We start from the raw sequence: 17,294 nt of genomic DNA, 5'->3' as shown, positions 1-17,294 counted from the left end.
TCAAAATATCATTACTTTTGATTGTTCAGTCAACCTCCAGGAAATGAATGGAGGAGTCTCAACGGCAAGTGGATGAGTTTTCTGCGGACTATTTTCAAACAAATAAAAATTGAGTGGATGTTCAAACCCTGGGAATATTTTTTTTTGGGGGGGGGGGGGGCAGCAAAAACTGAATCTTATACAAACTGGAGTATACAAAAATAAATGAAGTAGCGGTGATGGTAATATTGGCATAATTAAGGATAAGAAATCAGACTGATCCTCTTCTTGCATAATCTCGTCATGGTCTCGGTCTTGGCAGATGCAAAAGTGGCAGGTGATCTTGTGCTTTTGCTGAGCTTGCAGAAACAGCCTTGCTACTTGGACACCCATCCAATTATCCTCTTAGTGGAAGAATCTGATAGTAGTTTTGAAACGGATAAGTTTGATGGCGAAACAATAACAGATCATCCTCACCAACCAACACCCCCCCCCTCTCCTCCACTCTCTCTCTCGTACAACACGTCGGAACAAACACACTGTAGTTGATGTAGCTATTCATCATGACCCAATATTTGATCCACGGCCAAACCAGAAATAGAATATGGAGTGTCTGACAGAGGAAACACCTTTGGAAGTTGATGTATGCCCTCGTACAAAGTTAATCACAATTGTGTGTCCATAATAAAGCAATTTATCCATCACATAATGAAATCATGCTTATGCTGTATACATCTGTTAGCATTTTGGATTTATTCTTTTTTTTTCCCCATTTAGTCTGCTGTTAATCCCGAAAGGATGTCAATTTACAGGAGCTACACTTGTAAGCATATATTAAGTACCGTAATTTTTGGACTATAAATCGCACCGGAGTATAAGTCGCACCAGCCATAAAATGCCCGAAAAAGTGAAAAAAAAACATATATATGTATATAAGTCGCTCCTGAGTATAAGTCGCCCCCCCACCCAAACTATGAAAAAAAAACCGCGATTTATAGTCCGAAAATTACGGTATGTTGGTAATGGTAGTTCAGAGGTATGCAAGACAGAGATTGAATGAATAGCGTGAAAATAGAAACAACATATCTCCCCCTTTGTGTTGAAAGCAATTGACACTATCTGACAAATATTTTTGATGCTGGCGTGACATCAGCTGCACATCTAATCATCTGGAAGCTGTATAAACTGTGTAAATACATATCACAGATAAGAGAATGCCCTACTTGGGTAGATTCTGTCTAAAAGGTTTCAATAATCTGTTATGCCTCTGATGTGCCAAATTTGCAATTTTCCAAATCAGTGTGAAAACAGCTAAACACACCGCACTTTTTTTTTCCTTTTTTTTATTTGTGTTCATTTATGTATGTATATTTTTATTTATTTATTTCGAGGCGACATGGTAGTGCACAAGACTTAGTCACTCCATTCATTCAGTGTTCAAAACATCCATTATTTTTTCCTGTTGTGAGTGATGTGGAGGAATTGAATGTGGTTGTAGTTAATATTTTCACTCAATTTTTATCTCTAAGACTTGGCAAATTTTGGGGCCTGAGGATCTTAAACTGTGGGTGCTAAATTGCAGGCTGTGTCTTAACAGATTGGGAGTGCCATTGGGCTGCACTAAGGCTGCAATCTTGGATCTTAAACAGCGGGCTCCAAATCAAGAGTGAGCAAAATCAAGTTTGGAGTGATTCATTTAGAAGTGTGAGTAGAAAATATTAATGAGTTACTAGAACACTTGATTTCAGGAAAGCCAGTGAAAACATAAAAGCCATGTTTTGTTTAATTTAACTTCTCCGGAGTGTCTCTTATTTTCCCTGTGCCATGCTTCTTTTTTAATAAATCTACCAATCAACTTTTACTTTCATAACATACAAATGCAGTCCTATTATAGTTAATCAACACTATTAAGGGAACATAACAGGAGTGCTTTCTGCCATGCCATTGAATGATTGCATCGACTGTACTATGTTGGTCATGTCACCCTGGGGTGGGCCGGCGAGACAAAGCTGTGCATTCACTATGGTTCTCTGTTTTATTGATTATGTCCGCCAAGCCCTTAGCTTGACACAAAGATATGTGTGTGCTGTCAGAGTTCAAATTCTTTGTGTGGTATAATTGTCTGGTTTGGATTTCTGTATAGTAGCTATGTGCTTTTGTGTGTGAGTTCCAACCCGAATGTTGTACAGCAACTCCATTAAGCATAGCTCCCCCCCGGGGCTGTGTTCAATCACTGTCATCAATAAAGATAGTACCAGGAAGTAACCATGAGTCTCAGCGTGTGGCCTCAGTGTTAGGGGGAACTTCCTTATCAGAGATGTTCTTTTACAACTGACTGCACCTCAGGAAGTGAACTATGTCAGCCTTAAATCTTCTTATGCAGTCCTTGCTTCCCTTCGCTTGATGGATTAAGGTCCACGGAAATGTCGTGGCAGTTGACATAGAAAAGGCATTAAAAAAAAATCATTTTTTTACCTCTTTTTTGCCACAAACTGATGTGTTTGTTATATCGTGCTCATATTACTGTAAAATCCAGGGAGTAACATGCACCTGTGTAAATACGTCCCCAAAACACACACTTTGTTTTTTTGTATGTACTTGTGTATAATATCCTCTTCCAATTTGCACTATCGTTTATCTTTTGGGCTCCACTGAGATCAATTCTAGTCTTTGGGTTTGCTCGTTATGCTGCAAGTATTGCCAGTATGATTCTTTCCGGATATTGCGCCGCCTATGCTGTGTGTGGGACTGAGAAACGAGCAAACATGGAAGCGTGGACCGGTGAGACCAATATGGAGCAAAGAGTGGATTGTGATCTGAGTAGTCAGTGAAAATGAGTGGCGGGATTGAGCTAGTTTTGTAGTGCACATAATCAAACCATCCTTCTTCAGGAGTGTCGAAAAGAAATTGGTTGCGGGCCGCATCGTCATCATAGTTTCCTTAGGAGGGTCATTATTACAGTCAACCCAAATAATTGATAAATAGTTTTCAAATCTGAAACGAATAAAGAATGTTCAAATATTTTGAAAAGATGAATGGTAAAAATAATTGTTCGCAATAGCTCAATTTTTTTTAAAAGTGAAGACAATTTGGAATTTTAATTCTGACAAATTTGATTTGTCTATGCGGGCCACATAAAAGGACGTGGTGGGCCGTATCTGGCCCCCGAGCGTTGAGTTTGACACCAATGACATACACTATCAATTAAAGTTGAAATAGTTTGCACCTACACTGTAAGTCTCAGTTGTACAATTTACGCCAGAGGACATAAAATGCTTCCATGTCCACCATTGAACAAAACTAATTGTAATGTTTCATTCAGACATGAACATAGATTTGGATTTATTTTAAATGCTAAAATGGGCTGTGCCAGAGGTTAAATTTGACTGATGGATGGAGTGACATTTTGTGTTGACTGTCTCTGGATGGCTGCTGAGTGATGTTTTATTCAACAGAGGGAAGGATGGAGGCCAGCGGGTCAGGGGCTGCTGTGCCCACACTGTTTATTCAAGACCTCTGACTCTGGTCTAACAAAAGTCATAGCCACATTTACCACACACATTGCAGCCTAATGATAACCTGCACAGAAAATATAAAAGACACCAGTTTGAATTGATTATTGTTCCATGCTTTATGGCTCCTCCTCTCGATTTTTCGTTCTCTTATCCTCTGCTTGCTTGTTCTCTTACTTCCTCTCCAGGGTGAACCTGGCTGATAAGCTTCTATGAATCGGGAGTTTAATTATATTCACCCTTTGCCTTATTTTATCCCAGTTTCTTCTTTTATTTTTCTTCCATCCCACTTTGGACTTAATTTAAAAAAAAATCCTGCTGTCTCCTTTCTTGCACATTGATGGTCATCATTTGTTAAAGGTGAAGGACGACTGCAGACGCACTAACGTCAACATCCTTCACTTCTCATCTTCTGTCTCTTCACTCTTGGGTTGTAGAGAACCGACAAGTGAATCGTGAAAACGCTTTTGTCTCCTTTCGATGGTACATGGTTTAACAGCAAACAACAGCTCAATCATAACTTCCTTTTGTCCTTTAAACTCACATTATTTTTCCAGTCATCTGTTATCTTCCAATCTGGTCTCGAGAAGGTCAGTGTGGGAGAGGATGCGAAGAACCATTGTCACACACCAAGGAGACGATAAGTAGGATGAGAGGTAAAGAGGTTGGCCATGGAGGAGAACCAATCACCAAGATGAAACTGACCTCTGAGAGTCAATATCTTGTCATGCTCAGCCAGACCTGACACCCAAACATCATAGGAAAAAGATTTTCCTAGGAAAAGTGAGGAATGGCATAACCAGTGTATTTCTTACATTGTAGATTGCTTTCATGCAATACACACACACACACCTCTTAGTCACTTAGCATGCTGCTTGACACTGTAATTGGAAAATAGTCCTATCACTTAAGCCATACTATTATTCTCTTTCTTTCCCTGGTCCACTTTCAGAATAGTGCATATGTGGGAAATGGCATGTGACAGCATATCAGCAGCTATTTCAAGTTGGTCGCTGCCCTATTGATTTTCCCCTGTCACTTTCTTCTTTCCAATAATGCCCAGTAGAAGTTGTCAGTGAGATTGATTGCTTGTGTGTTGTTTTTTTATTTACATGTGTGCCGTCTCTGGTGTAATTGTTGGCTGAAGATCACAATGCATCAGCATTCTAAGTTAGTTACACACAATAAATACCCGGTTGGCTAATAAAGAAAACACCTCAGCAACATTTATTCATTCATTTATTCATTTATTCATTCATTTATTCATTTATTCATTTATTCATTTATTCATTTATTTATTTATTTATTTATTTATTTATTTATTTATTTATTTATTTATTTATTTATTTATTTATTTATTTATTTATTTATTTATTTATTTATTTATTTATTTATTTATTTATTTATTTATTTATTTATTTATTTATTTGAATAGCAGAACTGGAGTTTGGGGTCATGAATTCAAAATTTTCCCTCAACTTTAAGATTTCTTTTTTTCAAATTGCTACTGCAGGCAAGCATGTGGAACATGGATGGGATTTGCGCTACATTCAGCTTTTCTCTACGCTTGGCAGTATGATGACGGGTACACACGTCTGGGATTGAAGTGCTTCGCCGCCAGACCAGAGCTGTTCATTTAGATAAGCCCAGCAGTGTATTTAGGACATGAAACAGAGGGTTAGACCAATACCGGTGGATCAGCGAGTAGCCCTGGATTTGCCCGTATTTTTTTTTAGAGAATTTAGTGGGAAAAACTGCGGCTAATCCTGTTTGTATAGTTGCAGGTAGAAAGATTAAGGGCTGTTTAGTTTCTGCTTCAACATTGAAGAAATTCTTGGCAAACGACGACTTGTTTCTGTTAAGCGTGTGAGAAGTGTGAGTGGGATTTCAAACAATCGTTGGAGATAACTGAACTTGAGGGCTCTCATACGTTCTTGCAGTATTTAAAGCACACAAAAGAAGATCAGGGAGAGTCAAAGTGGTGGGTGATTACTTCTTACGGTCAACAGAACACAGTTCAATTCACCTTTACGCACGCTTCCCGTAGTTTCGACGCATAACAGGATTAAAAGGGTATTAAAGGCAAGGATTGAAGTTAGATTTGCGAGTAGTCTATTTCGAGATGATCCTGGTTAGGCTTTACTCAAATGCTACATTACAGTAGACCATCTAATACAGGGGTGTCAAACTCATTTTTTTGCAGGCCGCGTTGTAGTAAAAAAAAAAAAAAAAAATTATTAAAAGTGAAGACAATTTGCAATTCTAGTAATGACACACGAATTTGATGCACAATTTGTCTTGGCGGGCCACATAAAATGATGTGGCGGGCCGTATCTGGCCCCCGGGCCTTGAGCTTGACACCTATGATCTAATAGACCCATTGACATATGTTCAGGGTTATGCAGTTTGGAGTTAAAGAACCAGAACCTGCTTTGGGTGTGGATTTAATTAAAAAGACTTTTTCCTCTGACTTAGTGTTTACTGCGGTTCACAGGAATAGCAAGAGACAATTCTTGCAAACACATATGTGCAGTGTTACATAAGTCATGGCAACAAATGTCCCGGCTCATTTAACCTGCCAGGGCCAGTGATCCCTGTAATAATCCTGCAGATCGCCTATAATCTCTCTCACTCGCTCTCTCTAATCTGAATTACAATTTTGCATGGAAAAAAGTATTTTTTTAAAAGTAATACAAAAAAACAGCCACTATCAGTACATAGTGCAATCTCGTGTATGTATTTCGAGATCAGTAAGGCTGAACAAGCGAGAGCATCAGATACATTTTAGCATAACACTGTATCCAATCAAAGTCAAAGTCAAAGTCAAAGTCAGCTTTATTGTCAATCTCTCCACGTCACAACACACAAAGAGACCGAAATTACGTTTTTCTCTATCCCACGGTGACGAGACACATAACACGATAGACATACAAGTACGCGACACAATATAAAAACAAGAAGGCAAAAAATTCAAACAATCAATAGTAAGAGTGATGAATAAATAACAAATAAACAGATAACACAATAAATAAGAGGAGCAAAACGGAGCCAGCAAGCATAGCGCAAAAGTAAAAAACATCATAAACAAAAAGGCACAAACAATAAATAATAAGAGTAATAATAAATAATAAATAAACAGATAACACAACAAATAAGAGCCAGTGTGCATACAGACAGTTCAGACAGTAAAAGTACAAGACGCTACGCAGAACGGGGGAGCGAGTTCAGGATCCTAACAGCCTGGTGTACGAAGCTGTTTGAGAGTCTGGTCGTGCGGGAGCGCAGGCTTCTGTACCTCTTCCCAGAGGGCAGAAGCTCGAACAAAGAGTGAGCGGGGTGACTCACATCACTCACAATCGTGGTCGCCTTGCGGGTGAGATGGGAGGTGTAAATGTCCTTCAAGGAGGGGAGCGAAGCACCAGCAATCTTACCAGCTGTGTTCACTATGCGCTGCAGGGCCTTCAAGTTGTAGTCAGTGCAGCCGCCACCCCACACAGCAATACAGCTGGAGAGGACGCTCTCAATGGTGCCGCGGTAAAATGCAGTCATGACGGCCGGAGGAGCGCTCGCTCGCCTGAGTTTCCGCAGGAAGTACAGGCGGCGCTGGGCTTTCTTTGCCAGTGATGCGGTGTTGGTGGACCAGGAGAGATCCTCACTGATGTGCACCCCCAGGAACTTGGCGCTGCTCACTCTCTCCACCACAGCACCGTCGATGGTCAGCGGCAGGTGTTGGGTGCGACCCTTCCGGAAGTCCACAACAATCTCCTTGGTCTTGTCGACGTTCAGCAGGAGGTTGTTGTCCCTGCACCACGTGGTCAGAAGGTCAACCTCCAGCCTGTATTGAGTCTCGTCTCCCTTGGTGATGAGACCCACCAGAGTCGTGTCGTCAGCAAACTTCACGATACGGTTGTCGCTGTAGGTTGCAGTGCAGTCATGCGTCAGGAGGGTGAAGAGCAGCGGACTGAGCACGCAGCCTTGGGGGGCCCCCGTGCTCAGCGTGATGCTGGCGGAGATTTTGTCGCCAACACGTACTACCTGTGGCCTCTGACAGAGGAAGTCCAGTAGCCAGTTGCAGACGTAGGTACTGAGGCCCAGCGCGTCAAGTTTGCTGATGAGGCGTTGTGGCACAATGGTGATGAAGGCAGAACTGAAGTCCACAAACAGCAATCTCACATACGAGTCCCTCCTCTCCAGGTGGGTGAGGGCCGAGTGGAGGGCAGAGCAGATGGCATCCTCAGAAGACCGTTTGGCTCGGTACGCAAACTGGAAGGGGTCGATGGTGGGGGGGAGAACGGATCGGACGTGCTCCATGACAAGCCGCTCAAAGCACTTCATGATGATGGGTGTGAGTGCTACGGGGCGGTAGTCATTGAAGCAGGACGGAGCGGGTTTCTTCGGCACAGGTACAATGGTGGCAGCTTTGAAACTAGTGAAAGCAATATTGCCTTATGCTTGTTTTATTGTTCAAGCAATTGTGGCTGCCAATATTGATGCACTACCCATTCTGACTCGCCACTAAAGCCCGCAGTGGCTGATGTATTGGCCTTTGATGACCACCAATGCAGCAAGTTGCTCCCACGGGAATCAACACAGGCTGGCTAGGCGAGCCCCCAGGTCACAGAAATCAGGGACTCCTCGAACGCCAACGCCAAAAAACTGCAAGGAATCCAGAAATCCACCCCAACAAATTAAGAATCCATTAAAGGCTGATATAGTCGGAGTCGGAGTCCTCGTGCAATTCTTTCTATTACTAGTTGTTGGTATAAAAGTTAGTATCATGCAAAGCCCTGTTGAGCAGCTATACACGTTCTGAAATTAATAACCTTGGATTGCGATGTGGAAGTGACTGAAAATTAGCCCTGATTAAAGAGGGAAATCAGTTGATATAAGCACCCCCCCCCTTCCCCCACATCCTATCATGAGTCTGCTAAATAAAGTAGATTGATAGTTCCCCTCCTAATTAAATGCAACCATGTGGAGCTGGAACTTGTCAAGTCTGACTCTCTCCAGGGTCTGCCCCCCCCCCCCCCTCCCCGAAGCCAGAATATCAAATATGTAGACCACTTTCAATAACAGACTAACGGAATTAATTATTTCCTGCTTGTTGAGTGATGAGGCTACATGTAAGTTATTGTGGGCAATTATTTTTAACATAACTGGAGGTGTGTTTTGATGTTTTGTATCTGATTAGTTAGTGGACCTCTTTAGAGAAACATCAATCACATAATTAAACATTTGGAAGTCTCCTTTGTAGTGTGTGGGGAAAACATTTAAAACCTCTTAAGCCCATTGCTTCTTTTTCCTGTGAAACATTTGCCTTTGACTTGGAGATGCACATGAGATAAGAAATCAACATCTCAGTTTCACAGATGAACTTGGGATCTTGAGAAGATGTTTTCTTTCGCCAAAGTTTAGCATTTCCATCATATTGGTGTAAGGTCTCACCAGTCCATAGAAACATGTCCCTTGAAGCTTTTTTGTAAAAGACAAACTCCAGATTGTACATTCAATTATTTTTGCTGATAAGACATTTGCATCTTTTGGTTGTCTCATCCACCTGTTAGTCTCTTTTGCTTATATTAAAGAAGAGGTTGGGTGTACACAATGAACAATGCAACATTCTTCTTGAAATGTGTCCATGTGGACCTTAAGAATGTTTCTGATCCATGTGCTCTGAGATACCACTTGAGAATTTACCCAACAAGCGTAACACTGTATTATAGATGTAGTAGAAACGATGGAAGCAAGAATAAAAAATGCCTTCTATAAATTATGGACTAGCTAAAGACTTGAGCTCAGATGTCCCCCATCTGTTGTTTTCTCAACGAGACACTGTAACATGGTCCATTAGCGGTTTGCTGAACATTCCAGCACCCTCATGTCCCTGACACTCAGATGTATTTACACAAAAAGATATGTAGTTTTCACAGGAACTCAAGAGCCTGGTAGAAACTAGAAGTGAGGAGGTCTCCTAAGAAAGGCTTCTAAAATGTTCCAGATGGAAGCTCTGCCAAAAACAAAATTCTTCCAGATGGTTGCTACATTTGATCGTAACATGCTATCTGAGACTAATGGAGATCTGAAATCTTTTCTCTTACTCAACAAAATATTTGCCATGAGGTTGCATGTTGAACTCCAAGTGACAAGTATGAAAGGGCGTAATACCAAATGTAACACACCTCCTCTACTTTCACACCTAAACGTTGACAACACTAAAAACTCTCGTGCCATCACAGAAGGAAAATTGCTTATTGGGTTCAATGTAGACATGTTCACTATAAGATATACCTAATTTGGTTTTTCAATAGTTTAAACATTAATGGTGCAATTTTCTCCATGCCGAAGAATATGAGCCATATTTCGCACCACGTTGAGTTCAGACCTATCGGAAAACAAAATGTCGCTCTGGCTGTCCCTCCACATTCTCTTAGGCTTAATGAAACAATAATCATTTGAAAAAAAAAGTGTGTATCCATTTCCTTATTCAGTTCTTTCCTCCGTATCAATGTAATGCTGTTATGGCTCAGAGGTTCCAATCACCGGAGGCTGAAGCAGCAGAGAACGAAAGAGAGACGAAGCGAGGTGTCATGAGGAAGTCGCTGAGGTGATGGCTCTGATTGATTTTTAAATGAGCTTGAATTTGTGGGTTCATTTGTTTTGTTTAGTGTTTGGTTTGCAGTCTCTCACTTTCTCTTCTAGCAGCCATTGGATTCAGTTTTCTGTCTTAAAGTTTTTTTACTATGATGCTGAGGGATTGAATTTTGAAGTAAACTTCAAATTCTTTCACTAATCTTTTTTTTTTTTTATCTATGGCATGTTGTGGATTTATTTAACTTTTGTTGCGGGATATGTTCAATGACACATTTGACATTATAATAGAGGCTTGCAGTCAATGGAATTGGATCTAGAAATAGAAGATAAAGTGAAGCTAGTGCTTGGAGGTTAAAAAATTTATTTTCTCTATTTTCTGAACGTCTCCAGGAAACAGTGAATGTCTTTATGACCTTTTTCTTTTCTTTCACAGTTCTGACTTAAGGCCAAATTTCATCTTAGAATCTATGTGTCAATGTCACCCTTAAAAATTCTCTCGGCCAAAATAATGGTCGTCCTATTTTATCTTTATATAAAGTGTTCTTCATGCAAATGGCAATTCATCACAGCTTCTCCAAGCACAGTTTCTGAGAAATATTTTACTTGCTAACTGAAGTGAGTTTTTTTAAAACACACCTTATTACTTGCCGCTTCCCAGAAGCCGTTTACAAAACGTCATTGAAAGCTATAGCTATTCATTCAAAACAACACATATCGAAGCATTTGTCTTTTTTTTTCTACAAGGCACAAAGAACTATTTTCTCCTTTCCGGAACAAAAGGAGAAAAAAAAAAATGCTTCTATAGAGCTTTACTGCTTCTTCCATCTGGCAAGATTATCATCAGTGCAGCTTTGCTCTCAAGAGTTCCATTAAAAGAAAGAAAAATGTTGGAAACTGCAAATTGTGAAAGTCACTCAACTACCATTTGGAGGAAATTGCAAGGATGGGCGGAAGCAAGACTCAATTGCATTACCAGAGCTGCCGACCCATATAGAAAAGAAAAAAACTTAAGAATGAACATAAATTCAAGTCATATATTTTGTGTTTTATATATGATGTGCTTCTAAATCTCAATCCCATATATATTTGCATATTCAGATTATTTTCTTTCTTAACATCCCTTTTAATTTGAATTGCTTGCTGTCGTTTGACCATCCATCATCCTCCACTTCAAGTCTCACACCTTTCAATTCACTTTCCCTTCTGTGGTTTACATTGCCGCAAGGCACTGACAGAGACCCAAGCTCTCCATCTCTTGTCACTGTCTCTCTTTTGCCCCCCCCCCCTTTCTGTCACATCTACTTGTCATCACACTCTTCCCTGTCTCCCTTAAGAGGAGCTTCATTGGTATGAGCGACACAAAATGTTTTGTAATATCCAAAGTGGAACTGTTTCCTGCTCAAAATTCTAGCGGTTTGGAACGAGGAATGAATGGTTAACAAAATGAATGCATAATAGGAGGAATGAATAATAATGTTTGGGAGTAAAGCCATTATATCAGGGGTGTACAAACTTAGTTTGGTCGAGGGCCACTTTGTAAATGCGGCTTCCCGTGGAGGGCTGTTCGGGCGAAACCAAATAAATGTTCAATCGTCCCATCAAATTATCACATTCGACTAAAAAAAATAGGTTCCGAGCTTTGAAATTCAATGTCGATTATAGCAGTTTCTTCAATTATTGTTCAAGTTATTGTTATTAGTTCGAGATCTGAGTTATTTATTGCACATGACAAATATTTTGGTCAAGATTTTAGCAAAGGTCATGACTCATGACAGACATGATTTGGTTTCACAGGCCACATAAAATTATGCGATGGGCCAGATACGGCCCCCGGGCCTTGAGTTTGATACATGTGCACTAAAGGAATGACTTGCTTCACTGCTTTAATGCATAGCAACAACACAGTGTGACAATGATTTTTATTTTATTTTTTATATTTTCATATTTTATTTATATTTATTTAGGTGAGGAGTGTGGTTTCATGAAAGACAGGCATGCCGTGCAGTTTTCAAGTCTACATCTCTGGTCACCATTTCTGCCAAGAACAGCAGCTGTCTTCACCTAAGCATATTTGTACTTTTTTAGATCAGAAGGTTGTCTATTGTGTGAAAATGTATACTCAGCATGAGCCTTTGTAAGTCGGGCTTAAAGGGAATTAATGTCAAAATAAATTCTTCGACAATAATTTCTGCCCCATGCAATCCACTCGCTCTCTGAGGTTTAGTAGTTGATACTAAGCTCAATATTGTATCAAGTTTATTAGCACAGCGTTGTCTTTGTATTAGTGGAATCATTCTAAACAAAAGTTTGATGCAGTGGCAAACTTGATTTGGCCTCCCACACACGGGGGATCAATTGAAGCGCTTTTGTTGTCGTCGACACAAAATGGACTGCAGCAACCTAAGAGTTATGATGAGGTCATATAGTGGGTCTTGTTTTAAACCACATAGCACATTTTCTTTCTCCAAATTCCTCCCAAATCCAGCATCCATTGTAATTCCGGCCTTTTCCATCACAGACAATCACAGAGGAACACGCTAACCTTTTCAATTTGCCTGTCAGTTGCATGTTTGATATGCTGAACCCTCCATGAATTAACCTTTCAAGTTCAACAACACAAATAAACTGAGATAATTAGTAGCTGCCGCATCAAATGAAATCCTTATGAACCCAATTAATAGGATGTGGAAAATGAGCCCACAAGGGAGAAACTCTGATTACTGCAGTATGAAGGTATAAAAACAAGCGTCTTCATTGGAAATGATAATGGAAGTAGTTTCGGCTCTGACTCGTATTGTAATTCTGCAAGTCATTTATTTGAGTCGAATCTTCATCGAAAAATATGCAAAGCTGTGATACTTGTTATTTTTTAATGATTCTTGACCAAAGCTCGTAAACTCCGCTAAACTTAAAAACACACATTTAACGAAGAGAACCGATCCGATTTAGACCGCCGTAGCGTGTCAGTGTGTTTTTCATCACATGGAACAAAACAAAATTAACCACATAGCTATACGGGAATTATTCGAAATGGACTTGTGAGTGCTGGTGGGGAAACATCTCATTAGCTATTGACACAGTGGATGCACTCGCAATGAAAAATCTAATTGTTCTTGTTTGTTTGCTGCAAATGGCCAATGAAAATCAAACCAAATAGTTTCAGAACCTTCACAAAATATTGTCAGGCACGATAATAATGTGGTGGTGTAACGCTGACTTGCATGTAAATGATACGGGCTGGTTTCAAAGTTTATTTGCCTGTGATCGTGAAAAAAGGAGATATTTTTTCACCTTAATCACCCTTGCTTGTTGTACCTCTCAACAGATAAAGTCAAATAAAATAAAAAAGAAATGCACCTATAGTCTCGGGAGAGACATGCATAATTGATGAGTGTGTTGCAAATTAAATTACATTCCCTGCTTAAAAAATACATTAGCCAGAAACTTTGTAGATTGTAGAACTGAGGAGAAACAAATAAGACAGAGCAAATAAATAAACAGAAAATAGGTCACCTAACAAAAAGGAGTCAACTCTGAAATTTGCATGTAATTCCGATTCCATTCCGAGTCTTTCGTTCCTCTCCTCACTTTTTCTTGATGTTCCCACAGGTGTTATGTTGATGACAAAACCTCCAAGGTGGCCTGGCTCAATCGATCCAACATTATCTTTGCCGGTGAGGACAAGTGGTCTCTGGACCCCAGAGTCGATCTAGTTACCAAAGGACAACTTGAGTACAGCCTACGCATACAGAAGGTAATAATGACCCAAGAGGTGACGATAGAGGAGACAATATGCATGACTGTGAAGAAAAGAGCTTTGTGTGTTTATTTAGGTCTGGTTGCATAACTTAGCAAGATTTGAAAATGCCCTGAATGCTTCTCCATACCGTTGCAAGAGTCTTCATTCATTTCTTGTTTTTTATTTTAATTGGATTTTTAATCATTAATCATCTGCATCTTATTCAAATATATTAAATATATCAACTAACTTGATGCATTATTGTGTAGGTGGATGTTTATGACGAAGGGTCGTACACTTGCTCCATACAGACAAAGCAGCGGCCTCGGCCCTCACTGGTCTACCTCATTGTGCAAGGTAAGCTATATTAAGTTAAAGTTTAAAGTACAGATACATAACTTATTAAAAGTTAAATTGTGTCAAATTAGAAATCGTATTTACAGTCCACACTCATTTCTATTTCAAATGAAGACCTCTGATTATATATGAATATATCAAAAACTTACCATACAAATAGACCTCAAGATACGCAACAGCTGACCGTATTGTATGAGTAAGAATATGAACTATTGTTTGTGTATTTAAAGGTCAATATGTGAATCGATGCTTCTCTCTGAAATCCATGGCAACAAATTGCCCTGTCTTCATTGAATCCATTGTGCTGGCTTATTAACTCCTTGATCATTGAATGTCTTGTGTCCACCTCCACACTCTGCCAAGAGCCTCATTTATCAGCTAATGCTATAAGCAAACATTGATTCTTTCTCCTTAATTCCCTGCTATTTTGTCCTCTGCAGTCACATTCGATTTTAGTGCTGTAGTGATGTTCATCTTTTTAGTTTTGGATTCAATTTTGTCTGAGCACATTTCCAGTAATTACTGGAAATATATTTGTGTGACATTTAGTGTCATGTGCATTTTCACTATCCACAACATAGCCCCCAGTAACGGACCCCCACATAACCAAAGCTGACAATTTTCTCCTTACAGGGATAGTGAAATAATTGGAAAACAAATGATCAGACAAAGTAAATTTGCCGTGCAAGGAAAAAGTGAACTGAGGGGGGATCGGACGAGGAAGCACCAGGGGGGGCACTATGCCTGACACGAATCCTGATTTAACAGCCTGTTTTCGGACCAATCCAATTAGATCTTTATGAAATGTAGGCCAGGCCAAGAGCATGTATGTGTGGGTGTGTGTATGTGTGGGTGCATGCACTTATGTGTGGGTGCATGAGATTTTGTTTTTATTTTTTCCATGTTGTGTTATATTTGTTAAAGCTATAGTTGTACGGACACTTAATATTATACAAGACTCAAAAATGCCATTCAAACACAGCTTATTCTCATTTTATGCTGCTATTTAAGTAATTCGATAGATTAAAAATTCTTACGTTCAGACACTTTTATTAATTTATTAATTTATTAATTTATTAATTTATTAATTTATTAATTTATTAATTTATTAATTTATTAATTTATTAATTTATTAATTTATTAATTTATTTATAGAAAAAGAAATTCTCTTGCCTTGTTTACAGTTTTGGCCGTCCATGACTACAACAGAGCTGATGATGATTCTTAGTGAGAAGCCAAATTGATATTATTATAGCGCCAACTTCACCATTTTGGCGTACGAGCTATTTCACTGAACACTTAAATGCTGTTCAAAACTACAGAGCCTCCGAGGACATAAACAAGATGAGATAGACGACAATCCACCTGTGATCATAAACAGCATATGCAGCAGAAAATAACTGAATATCCATCTGATTTATTTTTCAATTCTGTGAAACTAACATCACAATGATTCAGACCTGAGGACACAAACAAACTTTTTCCAACCTGTCATTGTATTTATGGAGCAAATCATCCAAACTTTAGTGTGCATGACCCCGGCGGGTGGGTCGCATTGCTTGTGTGCTCAAATATGTGTTCTGTCCCCTCTACTGGGCAGCCAGGAAGTAAAGTGACCTTTTATGAATTATCATGGGACAACGGAACCTTTCAAGTGATGCTTTTGAAGCCACTTCCCTCCTCCACCATCTTGACCCCCTACTTCCTAATGCCTGACTTCTTCCATTTTTTTTTTTTTTTTTTTGCTTTATTGAGCGCTGGTCTTTTTGTTTGAGATAATGTGTCTACTGTTATATGGTCATACATGTGCACATTATTGCTTGTTTTGCTATGGGCAAAATGTGGTTCATTCTGGAACTCATTGAATTTGCCATAATAGCTTTTGCTCGCTGAAAGAGCCGTCTATGGTCTTTCACTGAAGTTTGCATTATATTGAATTTCAAGGACATTCCAAGAATTATGCGTCACATGAAATGACTCATGGTACTTTATGTACCCTTTAACATGAATGTGCTCCTGCTAATAGCACAATGACAAAGGACGGTCGGCAGCACATTAAGAATTTCCGGTGGAAAGGTCAAGTGATGTCACAGTTTCCGTTGTCAATATGATTCTGGGAAGTCATTTGATGGTGATGGAGAAATTTCTGAGGTGGGCATATTTGGCTGCCACTTCTTTTTGTTATTGAAATGAAGGGATGAAGATATGGATCCAATAGAGTGTGCAGCCCAATATGCTCCATGTGTCAGCTCAGCTTTCATTTTCACCAGCTTTCCCAATGGACCATAACTGCTGCAATGGAGATGGAAAGTAAATATTCACAGAGAGAATTTTGGCATTACAACTACAAAAGCCAATTCCAATGTAGTTGGGATGCAGTTTAGAAGTTATTAAAATTATTTGCATTTTTTTTTTTATTAAACTAAACCCAATTGATTAAAGTGCACTACAAAAACATGGCATTCAAACTTTTTATTAAACTAAACTCAATTGATTAAAGTGCACTACAAAAACATGGCATTCAAACTTTTTATTAAACTAAACTCAATGAATTAAAGTGCACTACAAAAACATGGCATTCAAACTTTTAAAAAATTTTTGGGTGTACTTATTCTCTTATTTTGATAGGACCAGGCGATATGGCCTAACAAAAATTACAAAGAAATTATGATTTTTGGTCCTGAACCACTTACCAGACCACGGACCAGTGGTTGGGGACCACTAATTTATTCCATTTATTGGTACAAGTTGCAGTGATACAACTTTAAGATTATCCAGCACCATCTGTTGCCTTTAAGTATTATTAAGATATCCAAAGTCCACAATATCTGTTTTAAATATCAAGTCTTGCGCAACAGCTAAGCACAACCGTCTTCGTAAGCCCTCAAGGGAGAAGTTTGTACTCCGATTGTCCTTTGTCTTCTAACCCTCATAACGAAACTCCTTGAAGTGTTAATGAAAGCAACAAGTCACGTTTCCTCTCTCTTTCTTTTTTCCCTCCTCCTCGAGCGTAGACCGGATCTCCTGAAAATAAAACTGCAATCCTCTTTAATCTTCTTTATGCTGGCTGCAAGAGGTCCTCTCATGCATTTAAATGGGGCCATTCCATTGACACA

General features: G+C 39.3%; 1 protein-coding gene across 2 annotated transcripts in view; it reads left to right on the top strand.

Annotated features, from left to right (window-relative positions):
- The window catches only part of lsamp (limbic system associated membrane protein), a 90,613-nt gene that overhangs the window by 62,710 nt on the left and 10,609 nt on the right, over positions 1–17,294 (top strand). For both annotated transcript variants that reach the window (XM_061281418.1, XM_061281417.1), the window contains 2 exons: positions 13,692–13,836; positions 14,091–14,178. In XM_061281418.1, coding sequence (XP_061137402.1) covers positions 13,692–13,836; positions 14,091–14,178 — 233 coding nt within the window. The remainder of the gene's footprint in view (positions 1–13,691; positions 13,837–14,090; positions 14,179–17,294) is intronic.

The sequence above is a fragment of the Syngnathus typhle genome, linkage group LG6, assembly GCF_033458585.1.
Source record: "Syngnathus typhle isolate RoL2023-S1 ecotype Sweden linkage group LG6, RoL_Styp_1.0, whole genome shotgun sequence".
NCBI lineage: Eukaryota > Metazoa > Chordata > Actinopteri > Syngnathiformes > Syngnathidae > Syngnathus > Syngnathus typhle.
Note: the sequence above shows the minus strand (reverse complement) of the source record. Positions and strands in the feature narration are given on the sequence as shown.